Source organism: Drosophila sulfurigaster, chromosome 2L, assembly GCF_023558435.1.
Source record: "Drosophila sulfurigaster albostrigata strain 15112-1811.04 chromosome 2L, ASM2355843v2, whole genome shotgun sequence".
Classification (NCBI taxonomy): domain Eukaryota; kingdom Metazoa; phylum Arthropoda; class Insecta; order Diptera; family Drosophilidae; genus Drosophila; species Drosophila sulfurigaster.
The window spans coordinates 10981718-10992515 of NC_084881.1; the positions used below are offsets into that span (position 1 = coordinate 10981718).

Consider the following 10798-nt stretch of genomic DNA (forward strand, 5'->3'; position numbering starts at 1 on the left):
ATCACAGATTTCATTTACAAAGATTATAGATTAGATAAAACCATAATTATTTATAACTACTTGAATCAATAGCGATAAGCGCCTACTTGCTTAGTGGAATATTAGCGATTGTTTAAAAAACAATTACGATTCCACAGGCATTCAACTTAAACCCGGCATTAGCTTTATCAGCCACTCCAGGCGGACTTATCAGAATAGTATGTATATGAACAACAAGCAAATGAAGTGTGCGATCAAAGTGCCTGCCCAACTCAATGCAATCCCATTGACATTCGACTGCGAGCAGTGCTGGTGATCAGTTGTAAGTTACGCTACGCGAAAGAGCTTAAAGCTGCGCTTACTTGAAAGCTTAAAAGCACACATACGCATTAACAATGAGCAGTTCGCCTCAAACTGGCGGCGGCGGCGGCTTTCGCTGCACTCGCAAACTAACATTGGCCATGAGCGGCGGTGTTTTAATTTTGGTGATCGCATTGACTGTTGGCCTCTGCGTGGGACTCAGCAGCAGCGACGATGTCGTAACAGAGGTGAGAGCTTTTTGGAAACTTGTATTGTTTATGCAATAATTAACACTTGTATTAATTGCTAACTTCAGGACACGCCTCCATTTAGCATTGATCACACAGCGAACACTTTTCTGCTGAATGGAGAACCTTTTCGCTATGTCTCCGGATCATTCCATTATTTCCGTGCCCTGCCCGATGCCTGGCGAAGCCGTCTGCGCACCATGCGAGCATCAGGTCTCAATGCCTTGGATACGTGAGTAAAAAGATACGAGATAAAGTACAGTTCATCGTGTAGGACGTGACTATAGAAAAACTCAGTGTGAACTTTGAATGAGGAAACTATTAATAAGCAAACTCTTCTGATAAGCGGGGCAACAAAAGAAATTTTCAATTGAGCTTAAGACTAAACTTGTGACGCAATTGCAATCCGAAATAGTTAGTGTGATAGTAAAAGAAAATTCTTAAATTTAGAAAAAAGCGGTGTTACTTGTACCAAGATATGCTCTCTAAATATTTATTCTCGAGTAAACGATTAAGCTCTCGCTTTTTTCGACTTGTAAACACACTTTATCTTTTGACTGACTTAAAAATGAAATAAATACTATAGGCCACATATTCAAGATTTTAATATACATTCATGTAAATTTAATACTCCCCCTTTTATCAGATATGTTGAATGGTCGCTGCACAATCCACACGATGGCGAATACAACTGGGAGGGCATCGCCGATGTGGTGAAGTTTCTAGAAATTGCGCAAGAGGAAGACTTTTATATCATACTTCGCCCCGGCCCATATATTTGCGCAGAGCGTGATAACGTAAGTCACTGATAACAGTAGGCAACTGAATGACCTTTATGAAGTTCAATATATATAATTTATAGGGTGGCTTGCCCCACTGGCTCTTCACCAAATATCCGGATATTAAAGTGCGCACCAACGATGCGGATTACATCAAGGAGGTGGGCATTTGGTATGCTCAGCTTATGCCACGGCTGCAGCATTTGCTGATCGGCAACGGTGGCAAGATCATAATGGTGCAGGTTGAGAATGAATATGCAGCATATTATGCTTGTGATCACGACTATTTAAATTGGTTGCGCGATGAGACCGAAAAGTATGTGGATAATAAAGCGCTGCTCTTCACCGTCGATATACCCAATGAAAGAATGAGCTGTGGCAAGATTGATAATGTGTTTGCCACCACAGACTTTGGCATCGATCGCAGTAAGTAGCATATATTCAAGTTGTATGTAGATTAATATAGATTGAAAACCCTGTAGTATTTGAGATCGAAAACATTTGGAAAATGTTGCGCGAACTTCAGCCAACTGGTCCGCTGGTCAACTCAGAGTTTTATCCTGGCTGGCTGACGCACTGGCAGGAGACGAATCAGCGACGCGATGGCCAAGAAGTGGCCGATGCCCTAAAGTGTGTATTACATAAAAAATAATATAATTGAATTCAACAAAATTCCCTCTCTTAAATTCTTCCAGAACAATACTCAGCTACAATGCCAGCGTTAATCTCTACATGTTCTTTGGTGGCACCAATTTTGGCTTCACGGCCGGTGCCAACTACGATTTGGATGGCAACATTGGCTATGCGGCTGATATAACCAGCTATGACTACGATGCTGTGATGGATGAAGCGGGTGGCGTGACCACAAAGTATGAGCTGGTCAAGCAGGTGATTGGCGAGGTGCTGGAATTACCGCAGATAACTCTTGAGCCGGCCAAGCGCTTGGCTTATGGCAAAGTGGAGTTGACGCCTGCCTTGGAGCTGCTCTCGCCTGAGGGACGTGCTGCGCTGTCCAAGGGCACACCTGTCACCGCAGAGAAACCCAAATCCTTTGAGGAAGTCGATCAATACTCTGGACTCTTGTTGTACGAGACAACGCTGCCCGACATGGATCTGGATCCAACACTCTTAAAGGTGGAAGACTTACGCGATCGCGCTCATGTCTTCGTAGATCGTCAATTGGTGGGCACACTGTCTAGGGAGGCGCGTATCTATCAGCTGCCCTTGAGCAAGGGCTGGGGCAACACGCTGCAACTTTTGGTCGAGAACCAGGGACGCATCAACTACGATCGTGCCAACGACACCAAAGGTATCTTTGGCCAGATAACAATGCAGCTACACAATGGCGGCGACTTGCCCCTAGAGAACTGGACAACCACAGCGTTTCCTCTAGAGGAAGCTACCATCGCAGCCTGGCTTGCGAAGCGTGCTGACGTTGCTCTTGATCCCAAAGTTGCCGAGCAGCGTTTGTTGCGCACTGGTCCCATTGCGTATACAGGAAGTTTTTCGGTTCAGGAAGTAGGAGACACTTATCTCAATATGGCCGGCTGGGGCAAAGGTGTTGCCTACGTAAATGGCTTTAATCTGGGACGCTATTGGCCGCTGGGTGGTCCACAAATTACGCTCTATGTGCCCAATGAACTCCTGAAAGTGGGTGAGAATTCGTTGGTTCTTTTGGAGTATCAGCGATGCAATAAGACAGTCAATGGATCAGAGCTGCCGGCGGTGCAATTGGATGCAGTGGCTCAGCTGGATGGTGAGTCCAGCGAGGCACCGCAGATCACTAAAAAGTCAACTTAGATTTATAGATTGCAAGCGTTTGTTTATTTAATTCGAAGCACTATTTTAATTTTGCTGTTCCAAATTAATTCTTAGCTTTTAATACATTTTGCAATAAACATTTCTTAACTAATTAAAATTGGTAATTTCATTTACTGATCGGTATTATTTTTATAGTGTATTAATTTACAATTAAATAATTTAGTCCATTTATGATTCACTCTTTCTGTATTCCGTTAAGATTATTAAAATTTCAGCCATTCGCCAAAATCTCATGATTTTGAATATTTTTCTTTTTTTCATTGGAATTTTGATTAAAATTATAAATTCACTTTATTTTATTGTAAGTTTTTAAATAAATTTAATTATACACCAAATAAATGATTCATGATAAAATTTGTTCGATTTATTTGTTAAGTGTGCATTTAGTATTAAGTTGGTAAATTAATTGTGTTTCACGGGTATCAAAAACAAACATTCTGAAAAGGCGAGATTACCAAAATTCGGACATCGCATTATATTAAACTCGGTTAATTTATAACAGATTATTTTTACTGTGTGCTTTTCAAACTGTGACTATTAGTTTATTTATGTGTTTACAAGCATATTCAGTATATTTTTATGCTTACAAGCATATTCATAATTGTGTTTCACGGGTATCAAAAAACAAACATTCTGAAAAGGCGAGATTACCCAAATTCGGACATCGCATTATATTAAACTGGGTTAATTTATCGCAGATTATTTTTACTGTGTCTTTTTAAACTGTGACTATTATCTTCAGTATATTTATATGATAACAAGCATATTCATTTTTGTTGCAATTTCTCAGCCAAATTGAATTGTTGTACTATTGTAACCACCGAGAATGCAAATTTCGCCAGCTTAAATAAACGAAGTAAACATTATGAAATAATTATATATACATATCGAATGAACTGTTAAAATACGTACGCTTATGTTAGTGGCCAAAGATATATCAAAAATGGTGCCAGCTGTAAAATGAATTGGTTGCTGAGCCTGGTGCATGAAGTACAGCAGAGAGGACTTATAACGTCGAGAACAACCAAACCAATTTGATTGGAATATACTCAAAGTTAGATCGTTTACATCGTCATCCAACAAGTTGCAAATGTAACAGAAAGGAAATGTTTGAAAAATGCAACCAAAAATATAGGATATAGTAGACATGCATGTCCACAAGTCGGCGAAAAAGATTAAATTCGTTAAACAAAGACCAAATATTATGCCAACCATAATAAACTGAACAAAGACAAAACGCGAAATGAGAGGTCTCAAGACGTTGCAATACCTATAAGTACATCAATTAATTACGGTTGTAAATCAGATTCATCACTCACTTTAGTATAATCTTATGGTCATTGATGCAGCCAACGAGTTTTTCGTAGTCCTCAACTTCCGATTCCATGTCATCCATTCGCAATTTCTGAATACGCTGCTTCAATAGATTCAAGTGTAGCCGAATATTCATACCAAATAGAGTCGGACACATATCGATCGCAAGATGATAGTAGGTAATGATGGAGACCACAAAATATTCAATTACAACGGTTAGCCCCAACTGCCATTTACCATCATGCCAGTTCAGAAAAGGATTATAGACATTCCAAGGAGCAACACCATTGATAATAGCTGTGCAAATTGAAGTCAGTGGATAGAAAACATAAATGATTATGTAGACGATTATGTAGACGAGGGAAATACTATTGGAGCGTATGGTTGAACGATGCACTTGCAACTTTTCCTCTTGGGTAACACAACTCTTGTCCAATTGATCCAGCAACTCCTTAGCTTTCTCTCTAATCGCCACACAGAAAAACAAAAGATAGCACCTTTAATCAATCCGGTAGGTGTATTGAAAACCAACTGAACCGATACAATTAGTTCACTTGGCTTAAAGTTATTGAACTCCCTCACATAGCTTATTATCATGCCAAATGGCAGATAGAAACCCAACGACGTTACAATTATAGAATACATTATGTACATCAAGCGACTTGACCGATTCGTAGCAGGAGATCTCCAACCAACCAAAGTGTGCCAATAACTGGCAAACGTGAAAGAATCACGAGATGGCAACATCTCAGACGAGGTAGAAGATTCTTGCAAGTATTTGCGAAACATATTACTCTATTTAAATAAAGTTAAATTCAATCACGAATCACTTAAGAATCCCGTTCGTATCTCAAATTTAACTGTTGTGCTCTTTTCATTGCAGCCCTTTTTATATGTGCGTTACATGAACATTTCAGAATTTTTAATACTTATTTTGCAATTGGAAAAGTGCGTATTCTCCATGAATGAATTTACATCAGGTGGTGGCACTTTCTTGGCATTGAGTCTAAGCTACGTCATGGATATTACACGTAATGGTTTACACTTGAATAGGCATTCAATTAATCGCACGTTTCGCATTTTTAGCAACTGCAATTCGGCACACATAAAATATTCACAGATTTATTGGTAATGCTCACAGTTCTGACTGCAACCATAATTTCATATTTACACACGTGTTGCTTAATAAATGAAGCGAATGGAAGTTGATGCAAATCAAATATTTACTGGTCGATTAACAAATGCCCAAAGCTTATGTGTCTTCTTCTGTTAGTTCAAGGTCGTTATAGAATTGTGCAACATATTAAAAAGATACTTAAATTGATCAATTGAAATCATCTCATTGTATCTAATTGTTTTTTTTATTAAATTTTACGAAGATGCATAATTCATTATGATATTACAACAATTTATTCAATCTAAGGAAAAGAAAGAAATCTGAAAAGATGTGGTTAGTTAATTACAATAAAAAAAACAGTTAGATTGCAATATAACTATTGTAAGATAATCCTCTACTTCGGATGAAGCAAAACAGAATCTTACGATCATGCAACTAAAATAATATTTCTAATATTTCAAATATCTTTCAATTAATTCGAAAGCCATCTTTTGTAAAACCTTTAGCGAAACCAAATCCTTTAATTAGTTGTATATTGATAATTACACAAAGGAAAAATATAAATCACAAACTCCATAAAGATCACATCTCAGCTCGTCGAAAATCAATTTTTATATTCATTTGTGTAGCTACAGAAAAATATTTGTTGCCTGCAACTTTTTTTATTATTGCTTCATAAATTCAGCAATTAATATCAATTATCAATAATGTAGGTTCTGTTGTAATAGATTTCACTGCTTACAAAAGAAAAAATGTTACTATTATAATTTGCAATAATATTTGTTTCCCAAGTTTTCGAATTCAGAGCACATTGCTATACTTTTTCCTACTCCGACTCCTTTGGTAAATAACATCTTCATCTCTTAAATATTATAAACATACTTACATGCAATAGATCTTAAAATTTAAATGAAATATTTAATATATTTTACCAGCCCCGCAGATTACTGAAAAGTCGGTTTAGATTTATAATTTACAAGCGTTTCTTTATTTAATTAGAAGCAGTTTTTTTGATTTTGCTGTCGCAACAACAACCATGACAAGCTAATCGTAGCTGTTAATACATTTTACAATAAACATTTCTTAACTAATTAAAATTGTTAATTTCATTTACTGACTGGTATTGTGTTTACAATTTATCATTTAGCAATTCTAATAATAAATTTAGCTCGTTCACAATTGACTTTCTCGGTATTCGGTAGCGTTTTTTTTTTTTTTTAATTTTCAGCCATTGTTTTCACTTTTATTGCACAAATCAAATTCACTTGGCCTTAAATTTTAAATAAATTTTTGTTTTTCTGTTTTTGTTCATTGGCAAATGGAGATTCAGATTTCTTGCAAAGTACATTTTGCAGTCAAAATATTCAATCTATATATTTTATTGTGAATTTTACAATTTATGAGTTTCTCAAGAGGAGTATTTCAAAAAATGTTTTTTATTAGATAAAAATGCTCCGAAATTTGAGTAGATCTATTATTAAAATAAGGATCTCTTATTGGGCAGTGTGTGTTGCATAGGAAGAAAAAACTAACAGTTGTTCACTGATTCTATTACAACTCAGACGTATACTCGTAATTATTTCACCTACTTGTTCTGAGTTCATTCACTTAGTTATAGTAAGTGTGTGTGTGTGTGTCTGTATGTGTATAGCAAATAGATTGATTTATTTTGTATCGTTTTACAACCCTTTTCAATAGACCTCATATTTAATAATATACTAAGCACTTACAAATATTAGCTGCTTCGAACCTCTTATAGATATAATTTCAAATATTATATTCCAAATATCTTTCGACTAATTCGACAGCAGTCTTTTGTAAAAACCCATTGCGTACCCAACTCACGTAATTAGTTGCAAGTCGTTATGTATAAGATTATACAATAATAAACGAAGGATAGACGTGCGGCCCCTTGGAAATAATGTAAATTATAAATCATAAACTAAATTAAGTTCGCAAAAATATATATATGTATGTATATAGTATGTGCTAATATCTATTCACATACCACGCATTTTCATTTAAGCTCGTCGAAAAACAATCTGTATATTTTTTATTGTGCCCCCACACAAAAATACTTGTTGCCTTCATCTTTTAAGTATTATTGTTACAAAAATACTGCAATTAATATCAATTTGTTGTAGGTTTTTGTAGTAATAGATTTTGCTGCTTACATTAGGAAGAGTTTTGTAAGAATTATTTTGAAATTAATACCCTTGCAATTGAGCATTTGATTTTCTCTTTTTTACCTCTGAAATAATAAATACGATTGCCAAAATATACTCTCCCATATTGAATCGGGTTATTAATAAAAAGACAAACCGGAAAATTGTATCATTTCATATTATTTCAAGTAGTCAGTAGATAAAATTAAAAAAAACTGCAAGGATATTAAATCTTCGGTAACCCGAAGTAAGTTGCTCTGATTTTGGTTTTCTTTAGATTTACTTCTATTTATTGTGTGTGAAAATTTCTTTGCATATGCATTTCGAGTTGTCTCATTTCTATACATTCATTAAAAATATATCACAGCTGCATTTCGAGTAATTTTTTTCCCCTTTTTTTTTTTGTTATTTTCTTCTCCATCATTTTGTTTTCACGTTGTGTAAAAATGTATAGAAAATGTATGCAAATTGTCGTTATCTTTTTTCCTCGTCTTTGTTTGATTTTGTTTTAGATTTAAAGAGAAGCCTACGTAAAACAGCAAAAAAATTTGGCAACCTAGTTAATAGTTTTTAGTCAATGTCCATGGAGACGGAATGCGTTATTTCGTTTGTTTTTTTTTCTTAGTAGACACACATTTAGTTTAGGTATTTATAGTGTATAGTATATAGTGTATAGTGTACTAACCGAAGCGTAGATCCATTGTTATAGTTGTTCTAGTTGTTGTCCTATTGTTGCTGGTGTTCTTCTTACCTTATCTCAATTCTCCAGCGCGTTAAATCTCTAATTACCTTAATAACTCTTTCTAAAGTGCTGTGGGGGCAGCGTGAGCCATTTGTCAGTGCCATTTCGATTTTTGCGTATAGATATCGGCACGTAAATTCTGCGCAAAACAAATGCCGAGGATCTGTAAGAATATGATATAAATTAGTATTGCAATTCTATACAATGAATGGATATAAAAAGAAAATAAACAAAAAAAAATTAAAGAAAATAGTAAAACAAAACTGAGACCTGGAAAAACATAACACCAATGGCGGCCGTTGAAATTATAATTAAATTATGCTCGATCCACTCTTCGCCAGCCTGAACGCAGCCTTTTTCATAAATGATCTTTGATAACTCTCCATTCTGTATTTTAAAAAAATGGGAAAACATAAGCAACGCACAAAAACAAATATAATAACAATAATATAAATAAATAAAATATAAATAAATAAATCAAATTTAAGTAAAAAATATAATATCAATAATATGAATTGTGAGAAATTATAGTCAGTTCCTGCCTGCTTATCAATTCATTGGAGAGTTTAACTCTTTAAACTGTTAAGTTATAAATTCGTATCGGATGATAATTAGGAACTATTAGCCGCTATTGATAATTAAGTTATAAACATGATAGAACCGCCCTCTTCGTTGTCCTTAACTATTAAAGTTGATTAGATCTAAGTGTTAGTACGGATATACAGACGGATACAGCTAAGTCAACTCAGCTTTTGATGCTGATTTAGAAAATTTCATAATATTATAATTATTATGTGGTCCAAGCTCTTTTTTAAAACGGAAATTATTAAAATCAACGAAAAATAATCAGAAAACTAAGCACATAATATGTTATAAAACCACAAAATAAATTGAGGTAAATATAATTCAGAGTTGATGACAGCACCTGCATAATGAGCAGTGCAACGCACGAGGCTGCGACGCCTATTAAATGCGTTTCTAGCCAATCCTCGCCAGCGCGCAAACATCCACGCTCATGAATATTCCTATCCACAGGCTGCATGTGTATCAATTTATATGTGGAAATTGTTAGATCTACAATTAAAGCACCTCACTTAATTGTCACTTACGTAGCCCTCCTTGCGCACATCGTAACCACATTGCTTGTTCTTAATTACCTCCTGCGGTCGACGGCGACAGCAGGAGAAGGGCACACCGCAGGCCTCTCGACTGCCAATAGCAATGGACGAACAATTGAAATAGTTGTTGCTATCCCAGTCCTTGGGTCCATCAATGCCACAGCATTGCAGCCAATCCTCTTGAATCCAATCAATTAAGTTCTGTTGATCGGGATCCTCGCGATAATGCTTGATAAAGGCGCGCAAGCCCTCCGTGGCCTGATCTTTAATCTACAAAAATTTTAAGGTAAGTAATACTAATAATATCATTATAATTCATTATTGACGTACCCAGCCTTTGTCCTTGAGCACAAATGCCAGGCCACAGAAACCAATTTCGCTGAGCAGCAGCACGCTCAAAAATATGGCATACTGTAAATGAAATATATATACATATATTATATTATATCTGGTTTACCAAGCTTGTCGACTCACAGCTCCCAGAAGACAAGTATTTTCACGCAACGCTCCCACACTGCCCATAAAGCCGAGCATAAATGTGATGGTGCCCAGTATGATGAGTACGAAAGCGGGATCCAAGGCAATGAATGTTAGTTTGCTAATGTTGCGGAACATATCCTTCTCGGTCCAGGCCCAAATGCCAATAGCGAGGACAAGAAGCGCTGCCATCCAGATGAGTACATTGCTGGTGAAGAGCAAGTATTTGAGGCAGCAACTGATTTCACTTGTTTCGCGTCGATATTTTCGCACCGCAGGCATTTTGCGATAACAGATTGAGATTCTAATACTACGACTACTAATATTTGACCGCTTTTGAAATCGAATGACTCTTTTTATGGTTGACAATTTTTTTTTTACTAAAAATCGACGAAAAGCTGTGTTTACCAGCCACAGTTTTTCGACATAGCAGTTGTGCGACTGAGACAATAGATGGCAATTGGCCAATACCTGTATGTTGGTAAGAGAGTTCCGATAGTCTGTTTTGAATCGTCGTTATTAACATAAAGTTAACAGCAACCTTACAAGCTGCCACTATGTGACAGTAAGCGTTGCCACTATTTAACAATTTGCTTTGGCAGACTGTTTCTGTTTGATAGTACGTTCTACTGCCGAATATGCAGTGCTTATATTGATATAATCGCTGCTGCTAAATGCTACATAAAATAACATTCTACCAAATAAAATGTAAACATATATTGAAAGAAAAAAAGACTT

General features: G+C 36.0%; 3 protein-coding genes across 8 annotated transcripts; 1 reads left to right on the forward strand and 2 right to left on the reverse strand.

Annotated features, from left to right (window-relative positions):
* The first annotated feature begins 277 nt into the window (after positions 1–277).
* Positions 278–3207, forward strand: LOC133845329 (beta-galactosidase). Its single transcript, XM_062279765.1, has 6 exons — positions 278–527; positions 596–759; positions 1174–1324; positions 1390–1732; positions 1789–1936; positions 2002–3207. Exons 1-6 carry the CDS (start codon positions 375–377, stop codon positions 3104–3106), a joined length of 2064 nt encoding a protein of 687 aa, XP_062135749.1. The 5' UTR covers positions 278–374; the 3' UTR covers positions 3107–3207.
* Positions 3208–3426: 219 nt separating this feature from the next.
* On the reverse strand, positions 3427–4598 carry LOC133847806 (odorant receptor 42b-like). The gene is made up of 3 exons (XM_062283041.1): positions 4447–4598; positions 4040–4409; positions 3427–3969 (listed from the first exon to the last, which is right to left on the reverse strand). The coding sequence occupies exons 1-3, from the start codon at positions 4596–4598 to the stop codon at positions 3895–3897; spliced, it is 597 nt and encodes a 198-aa protein (XP_062139025.1). The 3' UTR covers positions 3427–3894.
* Positions 4599–6737: 2139 nt separating this feature from the next.
* On the reverse strand, positions 6738–10557 carry LOC133850006 (tetraspanin-17). 6 transcript variants are annotated; one of them, XR_009895571.1, is made up of 6 exons: positions 10058–10543; positions 9914–9994; positions 9575–9853; positions 8736–8852; positions 8475–8628; positions 6738–6828 (listed from the first exon to the last, which is right to left on the reverse strand). XR_009895571.1 is itself a non-coding variant. In XM_062285978.1 (6 exons), exons 1-6 carry the CDS (start codon positions 10340–10342, stop codon positions 8560–8562), a joined length of 942 nt encoding a protein of 313 aa, XP_062141962.1. In that variant the 5' UTR covers positions 10343–10555; the 3' UTR covers positions 7982–8559. The 6 variants fall into 6 exon arrangements, 3 of the variants coding, with proteins under 3 accessions (XP_062141962.1, XP_062141961.1, XP_062141954.1); XR_009895570.1 differs by lacking the exon at positions 6738–6828 and adding an exon at positions 7982–8249; XR_009895565.1 differs by lacking the exon at positions 6738–6828 and adding an exon at positions 7982–8249 and having other exon boundaries at positions 8409–8628.
* Positions 10558–10798: the final 241 nt, after the last annotated feature.

Bases quoted from the DNA above. Each gene is read 5' to 3' on its own strand.
- LOC133850006 (XM_062285978.1), bottom strand. From the start codon at position 10,342: ATGCCTGCGGTGCGAAAATATCGACGCGAAACAAGTGAAATCAGTTGC. The intron at 9,995-10,057 runs GTGAGTCGACAA...TTTCATTTACAG, and splicing joins ATACTTGTCTTCTGGGAGCT to TATGCCATATTTTTGAGCGT. The intron at 9,502-9,574 runs GTAAGTGACAAT...ATACACATGCAG, and splicing joins ATGTGCGCAAGGAGGGCTAC to CCTGTGGATAGGAATATTCA.
- LOC133847806 (XM_062283041.1), bottom strand. From the start codon at position 4,598: ATGTGTCCGACTCTATTTGGTATGAATATTCGGCTACACTTGAATCTA. The intron at 4,410-4,446 runs GTGAGTGATGAA...CGTAATTAATTG, and splicing joins GACCATAAGATTATACTAAA to ATGTACTTATAGGTATTGCA. The intron at 3,970-4,039 runs GTACGTATTTTA...CGTTTATTTAAG, and splicing joins CTTTGGCCACTAACATAAGC to CTGGCGAAATTTGCATTCTC.
- LOC133845329 (XM_062279765.1), top strand. From the start codon at position 375: ATGAGCAGTTCGCCTCAAACTGGCGGCGGCGGCGGCTTTCGCTGCACT. The intron at 528-595 runs GTGAGAGCTTTT...TGCTAACTTCAG, and splicing joins GCGACGATGTCGTAACAGAG to GACACGCCTCCATTTAGCAT. The intron at 1,325-1,389 runs GTAAGTCACTGA...TATAATTTATAG, and splicing joins TTTGCGCAGAGCGTGATAAC to GGTGGCTTGCCCCACTGGCT.